The sequence below is a fragment of the Thermobia domestica genome, chromosome 15, assembly GCF_964235325.1.
Source record: "Thermobia domestica chromosome 15, izTheDome1.hap1.1, whole genome shotgun sequence".
NCBI lineage: Eukaryota > Metazoa > Arthropoda > Insecta > Zygentoma > Lepismatidae > Thermobia > Thermobia domestica.
The window spans coordinates 79,774,623-79,794,764 of NC_137468.1; the positions used below are offsets into that span (position 1 = coordinate 79,774,623).

General features: G+C 35.8%; 1 protein-coding gene across 9 annotated transcripts in view; it reads left to right on the plus strand.

Annotated features, from left to right (window-relative positions):
• LOC145671106 (voltage-gated inwardly rectifying potassium channel KCNH6-like) overlaps window positions 1-20,142 on the plus strand; it is a 754,568-nt gene that overhangs the window by 337,950 nt on the left and 396,476 nt on the right. For 3 of the 9 annotated variants that reach the window (XM_081739882.1, XM_081739880.1, XM_081739886.1), the window contains exon 1: window positions 1,576-3,294. The exons of 1 other annotated variant lie outside the window; for it this stretch is intronic. In XM_081739882.1, coding sequence (XP_081596008.1) covers window positions 3,028-3,294 — 267 coding nt within the window. In that variant the 5' untranslated portion in view covers window positions 1,576-3,027. Of the gene's footprint in view, window positions 1-1,572; window positions 3,295-20,142 lie in introns of those variants that run through there. 5 more of the 9 variants (XM_081739878.1, XM_081739885.1, XM_081739879.1 and 2 more) reach the window with 4 other exon arrangements.

Below are 20,142 nucleotides of genomic sequence, written 5' to 3' on the forward strand. Positions count from 1 at the left end.
TTGACTGATAATTTCAAATTTTTGGTGTTTGTTTATTGAAGTTCAATAACAAAAATATAAGACATGTATCTAGAGAAGCTGGAAAACCACGGTAATGCGTTTAATGGTCATAATCGAATCCGGAACCCTGTGCACCAAAGACACATGCATTGGCCATTAGATCAGCGAAGAGAATATCAAGGATTTACATTTTTTTGGTTAAGGGTCTCTGTAAAAGTAGTTCTTAAGTTGCAAAGTAAGCAGAATAGAAAACAGGTATTTGCTGGAATGACACATGTGCTACAGAAACGGTATTGTTAGAAATTAACTTGGAGTTTTATTAGTTTACCAATACCCCAAGGTTTGCCATGGTTATCGTTGTTCCAACAGTAATGGCTTTAGTGTCTGGTTTTAGAGAATGTTAGAGCCGTGGCTCCGCGTAGTGTAGTCGCTAACGCTCTCACCTTCGGTGCGTGCGATCCCGAATTCGATTCCCGGTGGGAGCACTCGGTCGAAAAATTGTAGAAAGCTTTTTCAGACCAACCATTCTGAATGAGGTTTTCTTGGGTTTTCCTCATTCATACCAGGTAAATGCAGGGACGGAACCTAATATATAGATCCCAGGCTGCTTCCTTCCTTCCCCAATCTTTTCTTCCTTTTCTTTCCCCGGATAATGTGCTCGCCAAGGGACGTCATACCTCAAACGAGACGGGCTAACATGACCATAGATGCCAAAAGCCGAGAAATCTACATCGTAAGTATGTTAAAGCCGACAGTCTCTTTGAATTGAACATCGTCCAATTTGGCTGTACTACTACCAATCTACCTAGATCCAATTACACAACAGTCATTAGTTCAATAGTATTGAAATTGGACACTTTCTTCGTGGCCAACGTGGTAAAATTCGTTCTATTATATCGTGAATACGTTGCAAATACAGTGAATAATAAATTTATAGAATAAATGAGCTTTTCTCTTCTTTTTATCGACTATCAATGCCTTTTTCAGAATGAAATTGCAAGCTCCTTAAAAACTTCCCATAAATGAAGTTGAGAACGCCACTGTTAAGGACCTAACAAGATTTATATAGCACGTGGTAGGTCGACACAGAACGTTAGTGTTAGTCGTTAAGGTTAATAGGAAGGGGAGAAAGAATTGAGTATGAAAGGTTAAAAAAAAACTACAATAAACCTTGCCCGTTGCAATGGTTTCCGTGCGTTTCCACATACACAAACTTACGTACACATATACACGAATCCCCGGAATTGGTTTTGATCGATAAAAGTTGGTTGCCGCTAGACACACAGAAACAGGGATTCAACCGTTTTAATGCGTATGTGTATGTGAGAGTTCCTCTAAATGTTGCTAGGTGCATGACTGTTCTTGTGTGTCTCTGTTTAATTTAGTTTCTTTTTCTGAAAGAAAGATGTAACATTGAAATGGTGAAAAAAAAGAAGACACACTTCCTGTTTTCTTTAGCAAGATAGACGAAGATATTTCTCTCCCTTTGGACGCTTGGTTCTACGACTACGAACCACCACGGTTCGTCGGTTCCCCTTGCAAGAAGGGAGAGATGCGCATTCTGTGTCTTTTTCCTCTCGCTAAAAACAGAACCGGTCGGTCGCCTGAACACGGCGAGAGAGAAACTAACTTGTGAGGCTTGGCAACATTGGTTTTGTAAGCTCACGCCAGCTCAAACGCCTTAACCGCCTGCCAGCAGCTACAGGCAGGAACATGGGGGTTAAGGAGCTACATTTGGTATATTATATGTGTATGTCCGGTATCTTCGGAACATCATGATGGAGTGCTTGTTAACATATATATGTAAAGTGTGAGAGTGAGGAATATTCTGTTAAACGTACAGTGTGAAAGGTGTGTCAACAGTATTGCCGAGTGAAAAAAAAAAATCCTGTTACTTTCTTTGCCGTCCATATTTTCCCGCGCGCGCACCTAGTGTTCCTTTGTTTTGTAATGTGATACTAAATCAAAAAAACGTCCGCTAAACAATCACAAAAAAAGAACACACACGCTTTCACTAAAATATTTTTGTGAATATTTTGTTCTTTATATACACGCTTCTTCTTTGATTTGAGGTGTTTTTCCTCATTTTTCCTGTACATAAGTGAGCAACAATCACAATTACGCTTATATAATGAACCAAAAAAAACTATGGAAATGATTTTGTTTAGTGTACGGATAAGTAGAAAATTTGTTACATGAAAATTGATGAATTTGTTTGGTGATAGAATATTTATTTACGAACAACAAAAGTGATGGAAATTGTACTTGAATTACTCTGATAAACGAACAACCTGTAGTGAAGTTAGTTACGGCTGTTAACTATGTAAGAACAATTAAAGATAAAAGAAAAAGTTATGGAAACGGGACTTGACTTATGGTCTTACAACTCTGATAAAGAGATAACGTATAGTGAAGTTGGTTACGTTTTTTATCTATGTAAGTACAATTAAAGATAAAAAGTTATGGAAACGAGACTTGATTTATGGTCTTGCAACTCTGATAAAGAGATAACGTACAGTGAAGTTAGTTACGGTTTTTGTCTATGTAAGAACAATTAAAGATAAAAAGAAGTTATGGAAACGAGACTTGATTTATGGTTTTACAGCTCTGATAAAGAGATAACATATAGTGAAGTTAGATAAGATTGTTTACTCGTGATTACGTTTTCAGATAACATTATGGAAGTGAGAATGTTTTATGGGATTTCTACTTTGAAAGAAAAGACAACTTTTAGCGAAGTTTGAAAACGTTGTACAGTGTTAAAGTTTTTCAAAATTATGAAGAAATCAAACAGTGTTATTTTCTTAACAGTGTCACTATTCAGTTCGTGGTAACTGTGGTGCTTTTCTTGGCCTATTTTACAAACACACAAAATAGTTTTCTACTCATATTTGCGTCTTTCTACAAATTCTAATTTCTAATACTAATGATTGCCATGATTTTGAATGGCAATCATTCGCCATCATTCCACATAATTTCGCACCCAGTCCCCTCACTCATTTCTCCACCATCCCCGCAGTTTTTTGAATGCTGATCCAAGAGATACAAGGTATGGAGGACGCTCGTGGTGAGACTAGCCCCCCACCCAATGGGAGGCTAACTCATCAAAACAGCACAACATCCAGCAAAGGAAGGCACAGTCAAAAATCCCGAGGATCCGCCCGGGAACGAAGAGAGACTTTTAAATGGAGTGGTGTGAAGGTCAGCTACGATGCGGAATCTGTGAAAATCGAGAACGAAGCCACAGCCAATGGGGTTCCACCTGGTCCTCCTATGAAAGCCATTGGAAAAGAGGTTGGTCACCTCGGTTCTTTCCTTGCTATTTGTTTTGGATTCTTTACGATGTGTGTCTATGTTTATTTATGCCTATTCTTCGTACTGGATTCTAAATATTTTGGCTCTCACATGTGCAGTTGGAAAAGGGCAACATCTGTTGGCAGTCAGCCTCATAATATTGCCATCAATCTGATAAGCATTTCTTCTTGGAATGATGTGTATTTTTAGGCTAAAATCCTTTAACGATATTTGAATTTTTTAAATACAGTTCATCAAATTTAGAGTAAAACCCAATAAATTTTAAGGATTTGAAAGAAGAAATTCCCACCATAATATTCTCGATAATTATGTTTCAAATGTTCACCCATGCATCAGTTCATATGAATATTTGCCAAGAAACTATTACGTTTAGACATAGGGCGTGGGTGAAAATGTGACAGCTGTATCATTTTGTGTCTTTAAGTTCGGTACTGGAAAATGGGAGTAAATTCGTGTCTTACTGAAGCCAAATATACTATAAGATTGAGAACAAATTTAAGATGAATTTTAATTTAATATTACGTTTGTCAGTCATAAGTCGTATTTTTCTTAAATCTTATAGTGTACACAGATAGTGGAGTTCGTATAAATAGATTTTGAAAGCCAGAACCCTAAAATCAATGGCATTACAATTGGTTATTCAAACCCACGTGGATAGTTAATTCATAAATGTAGATATACATTGAATGATGAGTGAAATATCATTTTAAACAATTTTTAAGTAGTACCTAATTTCTCCGTTACTCTCATGTTACACTAGTATACAATATGACTACATAACATATGTCTTGGATCCATTACAATGTTATCACAAAATCTTACAATATTATATGCTATCCTAAGTTGTCTATGAACAAATTTCCAATTTAGAAGTTGATAACTAATACGGTTGCTGATAATGTTGTATTGGTGAATGTTCAGTAGCCCATCCACCGAACCTAATAACTCATAATGAATCAAACACACATTCCTAAATAAGAGATAAGTAATAATAGGAAAGGACAATTGTAGTTCATTTATGAGCATTATCACAGTTCCAGTTCACAATAACATGTAACTAACTGACTATGGCACATAGAATTAAATTTATACATACGTTTATAAAGTGCGATCGAGTATGATCTATTTAAATCTGCTCCTCTTACATGAAAGAATTTGATATACTTCAGATAGTTGAAGTTGATATAATTAAAGTCATTATTCCCATTTTTCATGGAAACTCACTGTGTGTTGAAAGTTTTGGGGGTAAAAGTGACCCGTAAAAATGTGAGATTTTCCCCATTAAATCTCTTTGAATCAATTATTATGTTCTCATATTTTTTCTACTCTTTTTATGTGCGTGCGCTCCCTTGGTCGATCCCTGATCAAGTAAGTTTGTGGTTAGAAAACATCGTGAGATTTTTGGGTTTCCGACTCCCGTTTTCTTATTTCACCATTATTTCATCAGCATTAACTTACTTTAATCATTGTCTTGCATAGCCTAAAGAACATAATAGTGGGACGTCAAATTGAAATAATTCACTTCTACTTTTTCTCTGCATCCTCGTCGTCTTCTAATTATAGCTCCAATACTATCACGTCCCATTATAATGTGTAAAAATCAATTATCTGGACACACCTTGTATCTAGTAAAATCAAATTAAGTGCTTCTATATCAGGTATACGTCATTCAGACTTCAACAGTAAATTCCTGAAGCACCTTTCTAAATAATAAGGTATAGTTTATTTTAAAGCATAGGACTGTGAGTAATATTGTGCCTCGTTGTTGTTAAGGTATGAGAAACAGAAGCAAGATATTTTTTCTAATACTAAGATACGTAAATTACAAACAGCAATTCCTTTGAAGTCAACGTAAATCTCTAACAATTATCATCTTGTGTACGGTATACTGAATTTTTAATGTTAAAAGTATTAAATGATCATTTCGAAAGAAAGAATCTCTTTTGCAGTTAAGATAAACATTTTATTACACATATTGCAATCTTTACTTACTGACTAAGTAATTACTGACTACATTTCTGAAACTCATCAACAAGACTAACGTGAGTTAATGCAAACTGAACAAATTATTTTTTAAATAGTTTGGCAGCAATAAACACGCATTTTTACTTCACTATATTTGTTACCAACTTCGAAAAACATTTATGTCACGCGAAATGCTAAGTACACCCCAACAGATATATTGATTCCATAATGCATTATGTTATTTATTTAATCATAAAGTAGGTCACATTAATAAATTGGTAACTTTCAGATATACTTTCTCTTGTAGACCATATTTTAATTTAAGGTAGAGCTGGGTCCCACATAGACTACGTTTAGCATTAGGAAGGATGTATATTTAATTTTGGTTAGTAAACGTTGATTCTTATTTGTTAAATAAGTAGGTATGACTGTATCCTAAGATATTTATCTATCAGTTGCTTTAAGTGTACATTTTTAGCCTATAACTGGCTTTTAGCAACATAACTGTATATAAGTAATAAAGTAATTTCTGGATAATGTTATTTATTTTCTCTATATTTACCCTTTTGATGTTATTGCAACAACGCCATATTATTACCCATATACAGGGTATATGCATAACATACCTATACCCATGTATTACCTATATTTGTAGGTAATAACAGCGTTACTGCAGTAACGTCAAAAGAGTTAGTATGAAGCAAGAATATTAATAACATGATCTAGAAAGATTATTGATCATGTACAGTATACTGTTAAAAGCTAGTTACATGATAAAAGTGCATAGAGTATATATAGTTCCTCATATTAATTGAATATTGTTCGGCATAATATGATAAACACTATTCTGGTATCTTTAAACTTGGATGCTTCACTAAAATACATAATCTACAAATTAAACATTCTTGCTAAATCTTCGATAAAATTACACGATCAGCTTCGTCTCTTCAAAAAGGAGAAAATGACGTTTCAGGCCTATGTGATCTTTTAACGAGAAAACAGCTGAACAGTTTGAAATGAATTTTCGAATATAATTAGCACAAGAGACGAGCTAGGTTTCTATAATACATATTCAATTGAAATATGTATCGTAAGGGTCTAAAAGGCGGAGATGGGAGGTCAATATTTTTAACAATAAACGACTAACTTACGAGTATATAAATTTAACAAGATGAAACTTGGCATACAACCTCCTCATTCAGAAAAAAAAAAGAAAGTAAACACGTGTTTTTCAAGGTTTTCAAATATTCCAATTCTAAAGTGATAAAGAAGACTTGTATTCCTCACACCAAAATCTTTTCGTGCGACTAATATAATAAAACTAACAATTAAGCGATCCCTCAGGTTGTAATTCTTGTTCCAAATAGCACATTAGTGAACTCTTTTGCGACAAATTTGGCTAAGTTGAAACCTCAACTATGGGTGTCCCGTAGCTTGGAAATTAGATGTGTGCGTAAAGAAAATATTTCGTATGCTTACTCAAGGTGTATCTTCATTTCAAGTTTAGTTACGATCAGTTTGATTTCTAATAGGTGGAGATGCAATTAAAGGGTATATTTCCGTATTCATCAGCTGTTCGAAAGTATGGAAAGTTTGCGCAATTCTTGTTCTAAGTTCTAAACTATGGACAGAGCAGTGTTTTGTAGAAATCCATTCCAAAAATAGAAGGAAACCTTGAAAATTTTCTTGCAATATTTGAACTTCTTTTCAACCGCATTATCTAAAGGAACACACTTTGGAAACTGATTCCTTTTGGTACATAAGAAGAAACATAGAATTCACTTAAGAATTCCTGTTTGATTCTAAATCACGAGCTTTAGACTAGGGTGCGAAATTCTTGGTCGCCATAAGCGGTCAAATATTTCAGTTTGGCAATAGGGCATTACTTTGTTTGGCTTTGAATTATGAAGAAATAATTAGAACCAAACTCCTTCATCTGATTACTGAATTCAAACATGCTGTTTCAGAAGTAAAGATGCGACATTAGATATATGGCGATTTTTGGTTCAGAGTACCTTTAGTTTACTATAACAAATTAGATACGGGTTACTCAGAATAATTGATCGCAGGAGGGGTAGAGAAGGGTCAAAAAGTATTATCCGCCGTGGCAGTGAGTGCATTTTATAGCTTCAGAAATTATTTATAGCTGTTTTATTTTCGAATTAACGTTAAGAATATTGTAAATTAACTTTATGGCTACAATTGTCCAATATTATTTAATTTAAAGTAGCTTGTAAAGATTTTTGTTGAATATTTTACATACAGTGTTGGATTTGCGTTTAATTTGATTTAAATAATATTTTAAAATAAGCTGACTCTTAAATTATTACGAGTAAAGATCTAAATGAAACCGAAACGCTGTTCGAAAATTATTATTATTATTACAAAATTATTTTAATCTTCTTGAAAGTACTCTCGATTAGATTGATGCACTTTTCCAGTCTTCTTTCTCATTGTTTGAAACAAATTTGGAACTCTTCAACTTTGATATCGTCCAGTGCCCTCTGTTAAACTCCTTTCTACAGCGTCTTCATAATTGAAACGCTTCCCTTTCAGATTTTTTTCATCCTTTGGAACATAAAAATGTCACACGGTGCAGTGCCGTTCCGTGGAAAATCAGCGCCCGGGGCGAGAGTATACGACGAAGCCCCATACATATATTTCAAGTAATTTTTCTTATATTTTTCTTTTCTTGCACCCCCTTACTTCGGCGCCTGGGGCCGTCGTCCCCCAACGGTACGGTACTGACACGGGGTTAGGTCTGGCAAATATGGAGAGAAGGAACGATAGCCCACTCTTGAGAGCCCAAATAGAGGTTCACAGACAAGGCAGTGTGTACGGGAGCGTTGTCATAGTAAAGGAACCAGTCACCTGATTACCAGAGTCCCGAACGTTTCCTCTGCATATCTTCTCTCAAATTTCTTAAAACTTCCAAATAAAAGTAGTGATTAACAGAGTGGCCAGGAGAGACAAATTTACGATTCGCAATCCCACGAACAGAAAAAAACAATGATCATCGCCTTAACATTCGAGCTCTCTTGTCTTGCTTTTTTTGGTCGGCGAACAGTCGGGTGTCTTTCATTTCGGCTGGACCCTTGCTTGCTTTTAGGGTCATATCCATAATACCAACTCAAGTCACGTGTAATGACCTTGTTCAAAATATTTGGGTCACTTTCAATTTGATTTTTCAATCCCTGGTTCAAATTTAGACGTACATATTTTCTTTATCCTATGAGAGCAGGTGAGGAACAAACTTAGCAGCAACACGTCTCATATGCCAACTCACAGTCTCACGCGCCAATCCGCACGAGCTTTAACTCACTCCTGTTCTAAAATTTCGTCTTTTGTTAAACGATTGTCCTCGTTGTTGATTTTCTGGCGGATTTTTTTTTCGATGGTTTCATCGTTTTGAGATAATGAAGATCGCCCAGAACAAGCATGATAATCATTACTCATCTCGCCCAAACCACTCGAAGACTCGGCCCGTACCATCCTTCTTGAAAGCCTGTTGAAGCATTTTGTAAGTTCCTATTGCCGATTCTTCAAGCACGAAGCAAAATTTCAAATATTCTTTGTTCCATTAAATCTACAACACCATAACCATTCCCCAGGCGACAAACAAGAACAGCTGAGAAAAACAACACTACAATCAAACGTAAACCTCCTATGCAGATACCACTTGGGCAACTGATTTGGGAAGGACCAGAGCCACCAAGTGGGAGAACTCTCTACTACGCCTAGGAACGACCGCGCGCTTTCAATTCTGTTTCTTTTGGGTCCCCCTTTGTAACATATCTTATGTTAAACGCATGTGTCGTGAGCAATAATGGCAGTTCTTTGCACTGCGACAATATATTTATGGAACGTATTTGAACCTCCTTTCCTCCCTTCGGTACGCATTTCAATGAAGGTGCACTATAGTGATTTGGTTGTCTTCTTGTTCAGGGTCTATTTGAGCCACATAAACACATTTATAATTTCTTTTATTTCTATACTCCTGCACAAATTATATACATGCACTGTCTAAATACTCGATGTATTTTTACACAATTATCTTAAAGTTTCTTTACCTTCTTTTGGTAATCGCTCAAGATTATAACAAATAATCTTTAAACTAAACACAATACCTTATATTTAGACATAACCAAAATTATTTAAATGTTTTCACAGGCTATTTTCGTAGCGACAAACACTAAACAACAATTGCCATTTTTACAACCCTTTCCAATTGTAATCGTCTTCACAAATGCCCAACCATTATTACCTTCTTAACTAATAATTTTGTAGTTGTGTATTTAAAGATAATCATAATTACAATCAGTTACAATATAATCAATCACATTAACATTCTAAAAATGAGGCGCACAGTATCAAAAACCGCCAAATCCATTTTTTTACCGAGAAGCTTAATATTTCATACTAAAAAACTGGTCCAAATATGGGTCTTTGTACGCGTGTATATGGAGCTTCACTACACGTTTTGTGAGATTGCTCGAAACTAAGCGAAATGTATGCGGCGGATTTTGATACTACGCGCCTCAAATAAAAGCTTAAATGTGTTTAGAGAGAGACTGGAAACTGATTGCTATGCAACCTATATTATAAAATTAAAAGTGACTATGTTTGTGACTCTTAATCTCTTGAACCGCCCGCCCGATCTCGATCAAATTTTCAACGTAGATGCGGTTCTGGCCAGGGAGTGTTTTTAGCTATTTACTTTGACGGTACAACTTTGGAGAGAGGGACATAGATAAAAATAAATAAAACTTAATAACTCTTGAACTACCCGACCGATCTCGATCCAACTTTCAACATAGATAAAGTTTGGGCCTAGCATGATTTCCTCATTTCACTTTTACAGTGCAACGAAGGGGAAGGGAAGGGGGAGATATATGTTTTTAAAAAAGTAAAAATAAAAGTGATTGTCTTTCTGACTTTATCACGCTTAAACCACCCGACCGATCTTTAAAAAAAATCAACATACATGAGGTTCGGACCTGAGGTGGTATTTATCATATCACTTTAACGGAAGAACTTAGAAGAGGGGAAGGGGAGAGGATAAATCTATAAAAATAAATGAAATTTAATAACTCTTGAGGCACCACACCTATCTTGATCAAACTTTCAACATAGATAAGGTTCGGGCCTGGGATGTATTCGTTATTTCACTTTTACGGTGGAATGTAGGGGAGGGAGAGGAGGGAGATATATATGTAAAAAGAATAAAAATAAAAGTGGCCGTCTTTGTGACTTCATCACGCTTTAACCACAGGACCGATCTTAATCAAATTTTCAATATAAATTAATGTCGGACCTGGGGTAGTTTTTATCATATCACTTTGACGGTAGACCTTACGGGAGGGGGAGGGGAGGAGACAAATATATAAAAATAAATAAAATAACTTTTAAATCACCCAACCGATCTTGATCAAATTTTCAACATGATGAACAGTGACACTTCTGATGCTATTTAAATTCAAATATATATAATCAAAATTACCAATATCAGTGTCGAATTCATACTTTTCGGGGTCGCTGAGATGAACAATGACACTTCCGATGCCGTGCCCTGCAACATGGGGAGGAGAAGCGATATATAAAAAATCACTGAAAATGACCAGTATCAAGGAGCGCTTTAGTAATAGTAAAAGGTGACTGACTAACGAGATATATTACTATTTTTTCTTAATTTAACCCAGCGAAACGGGTAATTGATGCTAGTTCTATATATAAAATGAACCTACAGTCGTTAAATATTACCTTATGTGTTACGAGTAATGGATTATATATGGACATAGCTGGAAGGTCAGCACATCTGATGATAAAAGGCACTAAACACTAATCCTCTATGTATTCACCTTTTATGTTGAAGCATTTGTCACAACGGTAGATGAGGTTTACATACTGGGTGCACGGAAATTCGCATCAAATTCTCTTAGCCAGCGTTTTGATTTAATCACATGCCAGATAATGGTGGCCAGCCATCATCAGTTTTACAGCAGAGAAAAGGTAAAAGTCACTGGAGACTAAGTCAGGACTGTAGGGGAAAGCTCTAGTCGTTCCCAGTGTAAATGTTGAATACACTGAGCAGTTTTTTGTGCTGAATGAGTTCTCGCATTATAATCCAGAAAAATTACACCACGGCGAAGGAAACAACACTGCAAAAAAAAATACAGAAACTACTTTTAGACACAGTAGGACACTGTACACATTACCGACACTCTTTGAACACCTAAAGATGATACATATTCAACCCTTTTAGATAGTGTGTTGTCCAAGTATGACCCAAATGTATGTATAAAATGTGAAAAATGTATGTTATCACTTTGTTTTCCAACTGTTTGTCGAAAAGAAGCGTTTTAAATATGTCACACTAGATACTGTTTTCGGAGAATGAACGCTTTTGGACACGCGAAGCACACTTTATAAACACAAACTTGATATATTTCCCCCTCAACATTTGTGCTAAAAGTGCTGTTTTATTGTTTTCGTTTTCATCTGATGGCATTCCGCAAATTCAGAAGTGCCTTGCAATACTTTCAGCATTCGTGGTTTCTCTCTTCCAAATAATATATCAGTAGTAAACCTACCTACGTCCCAGAATGCAGTGAACAAAGCTTTCTTGAACGAAGGAACCAGGAATTCCTTTTTCTGTGGAAAAGATGCATACTTCCATTCAATGGATGTCTGTTTCCTTGATGGAATGAGCAAATGCAATATTGTTTCATTTTCAGTTACTATCTGGTGAAAAAAAAAATATTTCCTTGTAATGCGTGAATACTTCAGAATATTTAGCGACGTCACCGTTTTGGTTGTCTTACGGTTCTCGGATAGTACCTGTAGCACCGATTTCACAAACACTTTCTTATAGTTAATGACATTAACCACAATGTTTTGCACAATGCCATATGGTAGTTCCAACTCAACTGACATTGAGCCTATTGTTCTTCTCGCCACACCAATACATTCATCTACACGTCAGTGATTGAGGCACTGGGTCTGCTTCTGTGTCCAGAGGTGTCAATAATAAAACTGGGTTGTCCTGTTTTTAAGACACTACACCATTTCGCTACTAGTTGCCTTTAAATTAATTTCTCCCCATAGACCTCCATAATGTGCCTATGAATATCAGGAACTGTAGTGTTTTCTGTCCAGAGGTTCCGCACCACTGACTTCATTTCTACTCCTGACCAATTTTCCAGACATGTCACCATTTTAAGTATCCCCTTATTGAGTATACGTGATTAGAAACTGAAGTTCTCAAACATGCAAGAAGACAAATTTTGTTATAAATATACAAATAAATTTTCGTTTACATACAAAGAATAACACAAAAGTTATATGTTTTGTAACTTTCTTTTCCGATCATTCGATTGGAATGCCATTGCTAGAGACATTTTCTCCCTTTAGGGAACCCTCTGGAACAAAGAATGTGATTAAAACCTAGTTGGTCATGGTTCACATATTAAAAAAAAAAATAATCAAAATTGATATAGCGATCTAGGTAGAGTTGACCAGCAAACACATGAGTGAACAGAAATTGCACCAAGCATAAACAAAAGTACAAATAACATATGTATACAGCCAACAATTCTTAGAAGTATGTTTGGTTGCATATATATACAGGCGCAGCGCCTTTTCTAAATCGGAACATATTGTATTGTCATCGAATTTACGTATCTGAACTCTAGTGTAACAATCTTCGGGAGTCAGAGCTTGCCAGCCAGCTTGTGGTGCTTCGGTATGACGTTTGCTTAGCACATTGGGTCCAATCGTTGTTATTTCTGACTTTCTAGATAGGAGTTCGGTACTTCTTTCTTTCAAGTAGCACTTCAATGCTCCTCACGACGATGGGTAGACACCACAATTTCTATACTGCATTTTCTTCTAGCTATCATTTAATTTAACACTAACTCTTATTCTTTGATTTCTGATCATATCCATCGTGGTAATATCAGTTATCCGTACTAGCTTTTTCATTCCAAATCATGTAGTTCGTTCTGTTCTTTCTTGGTTTCCCATGTTTCTCTTCATAGAACATTCCGGATCTCACTTCGATTAGGTAGGCTTATTCTTTTACACTGGCGCTTATTCTGTATATTGCAGAGAGCACAATAATTCTTATCTCAGCATCAAACTTCTATCCCTAGTCTGAATCGAAGCGAGCTGTATCTACTTTCTATTGGTCTTCTTCTTCAATATGTTCACATATTTTATTTTATTTTAACTGATTTTTTATAACCTGTCTTCTAAAGTTATTCTAGTTCCTGCCCTATTCATTTGCTGATCATATTTCGAATGACAATATCTACAAACAACATGCACGTACCAAATGTATGCCTTCAGGTGGGATATACATTACTAAGTCGAAGATATATGGACTCCAAGAATAATCCTGATCGATGAATATTACACAAAAAAAGCACCGAAATTAAAAATAAAAATGCGGTATAAATGTTTTACAGAAGCACCCATGCCGCATTGCACATAACTCACCACCTTCAATAAAGTTCTGTTAATACGTCCGTCGAAACATTAGCACATTGGTCCTAAATTTATTCAGTGCTTCTGAGGTCTGATACCCTTAACCAGTTACATCCTTGATTAAAATGTAGGCCATTTTTCTTGTTTAAATTTTATTTTGTTTATTTGTTTGTTTGTTGAAATTTAACGGGCATTTGCAGTACCGAAACTATGTGAGACGTGAGTCTACGGTTTAAGGTGGAATCCAAAGTGCTGTAATGCGTTCAATGCTCTTCCATCGGGGACCGAACCTGGGAGTATGAGTACTAAAGACGCATGAAGATAGTCACTATAGGAAGGCCACTCACTTTTTATGCTAGCGTTTATTTTTGGTTTGATTTAGTTTAACGTCCCAGGGTTATGTCTGCTAGGCTAAAGGAAACGTGGACCTATTGATTATAGTAAAATCCAAAAGACTTCGGTCGTTCAACTATATCTGCGCCGAGAATCGAACTCGGGACCACGCGAACCGAAGTCAAGCATTCTAGCCACTAGATCAAGCGGGGATTCTACAGGGTGCGGCACGTAAAACCGGCCCGTAAAGTGAACACATAAAATGAAATGTAATGTATTGAATATGATTAACTACAACACATAAATGAAATGTAATGTATTGAATATGACTACTCACCTTCACAGCAGCCTTCACAGCAGGTGCTGAAAGTGTCCTCCGCCCACTTCAACACACATGTGAGCACGATTGAGGAGATTCATATATAGCCTTGTCAGTTCTTGTGTTGTAATGCTATTGGTGACATCCTGGATCCTGGTCTTGAGTTCTTCAATTGTGTGTGGATTTGTTTCGTATACTCTTCCCTTTAACAGTCCCCATAAGTAAAAGTCACACGTGGACAAGTCTGGTGACCAAGGAGGCCACAAGCCTTTGCTGATTGTCCTCTCTGGTGTAAACATCTCATGCACAAGGGACAATGATGCAGCTGATGTGTGGCATGTTGCACCGTCCTGCTGAAAGTAACATAACTGACGCTCCTCTTCGGTCAAGTGTGTATAAAATTCCTCCAGGATTCCCATATACACGTCACTGTTCACTGTCGTCTCAAAGAATATGGGCCCAATAACGCGTGTGGCGGAAATGGCACACCAAACACCAATCTTCTCATCATGCAAGGGTACCTGGTGGATTGCGTGTGGATTTTCTGTCGACCAATACCGGTTGTTTTGGGAATTTACGTACCCAGACAGGTGGAACCCAGCCTCGTCACTCATGATAAGCATTAGTGGATCCAAGAAACCACTGGCAACATTGCTCAACAGCCATGAACAGAAATGCACCCTCTTCTGCAGGCCAGGCTCCTTCAGTTCTTGCACAACACTTATCCGGTACGGTTTTAACTTCAGTCCCCTTAAAACACGTCTGCAACTTCTCTCACTCGCATGAACCTGTTGACTCAATCTCCTGGTTGACTTTCGAGGACTTCTTGTCATTATCTCCTCCACCTGCATCTTTAATTCAGGTGTGCAGACAGATGGTCGTCTGTTCCTGGGAGCATTTTGAACCGATCCTGTACGCCGCCATTTTTCAATCAATTCCTGAATGGTGCTTTTTGCTGGCACAGAACGTCCTGGAAATTTCTCCCGAAACAAATTCTTTGTTTTCACAAAAGATCCAGTGAGAATGAACCCTTCAACAATGGCAACACGCTCGGGTATCGAATACGGCATTATCACACACTGACACTCACCCGGCTTAACACAACGAGGCCTTTTTCTCAACTAGTTTCGACAAGTTTCACTGGCTGCGGCTGCACGTGACTGCTGCAGGTCACGTAAGTCGACCCGACCTCGACACGCCATCTCTTGGTAGGATGGTAGATTATTTAAGTGTTGCCAAAAACACAATATACCAGAATATTACGACGGGCCGGTTTTACGTGCCGCACCCTGTATATACTAGCGCTTAGTTGGTAAATGATTAAAATGTTTCAACTATGTTTTCTATGTCATCAATTTCACATATCCCATTATAATCTCTCTTGTGAGTGCCCCAGGCTTTTATTTCTGCGAGTATCAAACATGCCCCAGCAAATCACCATTCTGTACGAGCCAAGGTTGCCAGATTTTACGTTTTCGCCGTAAATTTTATTTTTCTGACGCGTTTTACCTTGTACGTTTTAATTTTTCCCATAAGACGATTTCTTCCGTTTTTTAATAAATAAGAGAAATGATAGTTGTGGATACTTTTAAAATATTTTTAAATGCGAGTGTGAAACATATATATATTTTTTTAAATAAGATAAACTGATTTCTCAGAGAGTCTTAACAACGTAACCCAAAGATGTAACTTAGTATTTAGAGAGAAAACACAGTATTTGCTTTTTTTTTTTTTTTTAAATATCCAATCGACATCTCAACCTTATGTTTATGAATAATTTGGTTTTAGCATCTTAGCCTCCATCTGTCAATACGGTATCGATTATATTCACAGTTTCGATCAATCGCTACCCATTTATGTCAGGAGCAATTGTGAACTTACAACAAAAAGTGTGAATTTCGATATGTCTTGCAAGGATATTCCGAACGTATAAAAAGAAAAGAATGTAGGACTGTTAAGAGATGCAAAATATTTAATAAAATACAAGTAAAAAGCAACAAAAAGTTGTGCATAATAATATACTTGGTTCATTAAATTTGACTTTGGCGTCGCTTTCGTGAAGAGGCTATATGAGGCGGAGACCTGCATCTTAACGCGGGATCCAAACTATATGAGTTTTATCAGGAAATTATAACGTACTTTTTTGTGTTTTGTTATTCACAATTCCTTTTAATGAAACTTCCTCAACTTCCACTTAGAATTAATTAATGTTACTATGTGAAACTATATGTGTATTTGTAAATTCCATATATAAATTCTGAATATTACAGTACAATATCTCCCTTTTTTCAACTAAAACCCGTAAAATCTTCCTTTGTCCTTCTAAAAAATCTGAAACTCTAGTAGACCCTATAATCTTTCCCTGCTAATCTAGTAGTTAGCATGTACACCTTTGGCGTACAGGGTCCTGGGTTTTGATTTCCGGTGGGAGAGTATTGAATGTGAATACATTGCGGTCATTCGTATTTCAACCTTAAATTGTATATTAACGTGTTATATAGACTCTGCTCTGAAAAGAAAAAAATAAATTTTGACAGGCAATAACAGTTATTCTGACATTTCTGGTGGAAAATCAATAAAATAACACTTTGTACCTTTCTTTTGACCGAATAAGTAATACTCAATTTTTAAAATAAACGCATTGTAGTTTAAAATGCCACATTAAACTGAAAACGCATGTTTTATAATACTTTCTGTATAAGTGTTCCATTTATACGTACTTTCCGTATGAAACAATATAGGCGGTCAGGATCTCACATATGAATGGAAGTATATAACATATAGCTGACGAAGGTAACATACATATATGTATATAATATAAGGAAGACTATTAGATATCAGATATCTAAGTATTACTTTCACTGCTAAAATTATAAGACAGTGCTAAGAGCTCTAAAAACATTTACACTGGAAATAATTAACACTGATTCTGTAAAGGGATTTTTGAAAATACGGGAATTAAAATATATTTTAAATTAATTCAAATTGGAATTTCTGATATATACAACTAGTATGAGGAGGCAATTTTACGCGTGAAATATTGATACTGGATTGCATAAGGAATTTTTAATGTAACTAGATCAGGAGCTAAAATTTTAAGGAATCGTTCCGGCATTCGCTCCTTTGAACCGTATAAAATATTCAGATAAGAAGTCACGATGACCAAACATGGAATTTAGGTTCGAGACCTCTTGATTTCCCAAGATGAAACTTTCAGAGGTTACCAGAGTTCGCCTGAGGAACATTAAATTCCTGCATCAGAAATATCTCCAACTGTGTTTGTCTTTTGTATCGGTGGATCTAAATCTATTAGTAATGTAGGCTTTCCTTTTTCTGAAGGTATTTCTCAAACATTATTAAATTAATTTTATTAATGCATATTCTTGCTTTATTTTGTGTCTGAAAGTGTCGTTATCAACATGTAAAAATGAGCTTGCACACTGATCTTACAATGCAATAACACGCTCCACTTATTAAATTAATTTTATTAAAGTACATATTCTTGATTTATATTGTATCGGAAAGTGTCGTTATCAACATGTAAAAATGAGCTTGCACACTGATCTTACAACACGTTCCACGACAACCATTCATACGGTGATTTTAAGAATATGATTATTTCTAGATTTCTAAACCGGAATCTATTAACTCTTGATTTGAGGGTTTCTCCAGTTCCCTCACGATGTCCGATCACTAGATTCAAATTCTGTTTCTTATTTACCAAAGACAATTTAACCAAATTTATGTGCAGATTTAATTCTCATTTTATGAAAACAGTTGGTTAGAGTAAATAAACTAACAGGAAAATTAATGTAAGTTGCTTTCCTGCGCCACCTAACCTATACTTCTTTTAAAAATTTTAGTAAATTCTAGACGTTAAACAAAAACAAAGTGCTCAAAAATTATACATAAACTGTATACCAATCTATAAATGTCACTGATCTAAACTAAATGACACGCGTGAAATATTAATCCTCATTAATAGTTGTTAGGCAATTTAGAAAAACGATTATTTTGTAAATCTAAAAATTGGTGTACAATAACTACTAAAATGAAACAAGCATACCCTCATCAAGTTTTTATGACAATCGCAAGCAAGACCAGAGTATAAAGTAAAATTAATGCAGGGATGCAAATAACCACTTGCCCACTCGCCCGGTTCGTCAGTGCAGGCGAGTATTTAATATCATACTGAAGGTAAGTAAATTATTTCTGTTGTTGGGATGTGGGCTAGTAGCTTCTTTCTTGGACTAGTAAAATTTTGTTGCTTATTTGCATCCCTGGATTAATGGAATAAAGCTCGGAATTATGATTACCTGTTAAACTTCTATTATTTAGCTATAATATTGTTTAAAGATAAGACATGATTAACTGTTACACTTTTAGGGCCTTATGCAGAGTCGTTTCTAGCGTTGCATTAAGAGCTTGACTAGCGCATAATGCTAACTTCAGTACTTAATTATACGTAACTAAAGTTAACAACGATTTATATCAAAAAAGGCCAACACACGACTTTTCCGTAGGGTTGTCCAAATATTACAATAGGAGAAATCAACATTAGAGAGAATACGAGTCACTTAACTTGATTTCTCTTAAAACTGTTTGAGCAACCCTTCTAAAAAGTCCAGGTAGGCCGTTTTTCGATAACAATCATTAAACCAAATCATGCTAATCAAAATATGCTTGAGGGTAAATTTCGATGCGTAATTTTCGAGAAAGTCGCCAAATGAATTTTGTGGCGCTAAAATCTATAACGTTCGCAGCGAATAATTGATACCCGTACTGTTTATTCTGCTGGAACAGGTTTATTTATTTATTTAATTTATTTATGTACTGTTATGTTACATCATTAAGCAGCAAATAATATATATTGTTGTTTTCTACTGATGGCACATATATCCTTAACAGTGACACACACATTCTTAACAGTGACGTAGATACTATTGCAATAAAGAATGTAACTGTAGATTTAATAATTTGAATAGACTTCCATTTCATGAATACATTCCTTGCAGGCACGCACCCAGAAATTTTTTGTTGGGGTAGGTCAAGGCTTTGGGTGGCTTCCAATACTAAACGTCACTACGTCTAACTAGTATTGAAGAGTATTACAAAGACGATAAATAATTGTAAAATACTTCTACCTTTGTTTTCAGGAGAAAAATGATAGAACTAGTGTAAGAGCACATTTTCATGCAACATCAGTCATTTCCCTGTTAAACAAGTATAGTTTTATTGAGAAACTGAACAAATGTATGTTGGGTTAGGAAGTTTGGAGGGGAATTCTGACTCATTGAACCCCATCCGTCGGTGCACCCATGATTTCTTAGATACTTAAAATGTTACACAAAACTCTTTTCATCGCTTGTTTTATTGTATTTGCGTGGATTAATAACTGTAAAAGACACTGGTTTAAGTAAGTATTCTTTTTTTTACAGAATGTAACAAACGAGAGAATATCCTACGTACTGGAAAGAACAAAGGTCACATATGACGTCATTGATGTCGTATAACTTCTTTCTTAATATACTCTCTGTCCATTCAGAACATTTAATATTCTTTGCTGTTGTTATGTTTAAATAATATATAGTTCGCTGCATGACCCTAAGACATTAATTAAATTTAGCTCCACCTTTCAAGAGGTACTGAAAGAGATGTTTTCTTGAATAACACGATACTCTTCGAGTCTACTCAATTGTTTTTTTCAAAAGCTCTGTGCCTCTTCT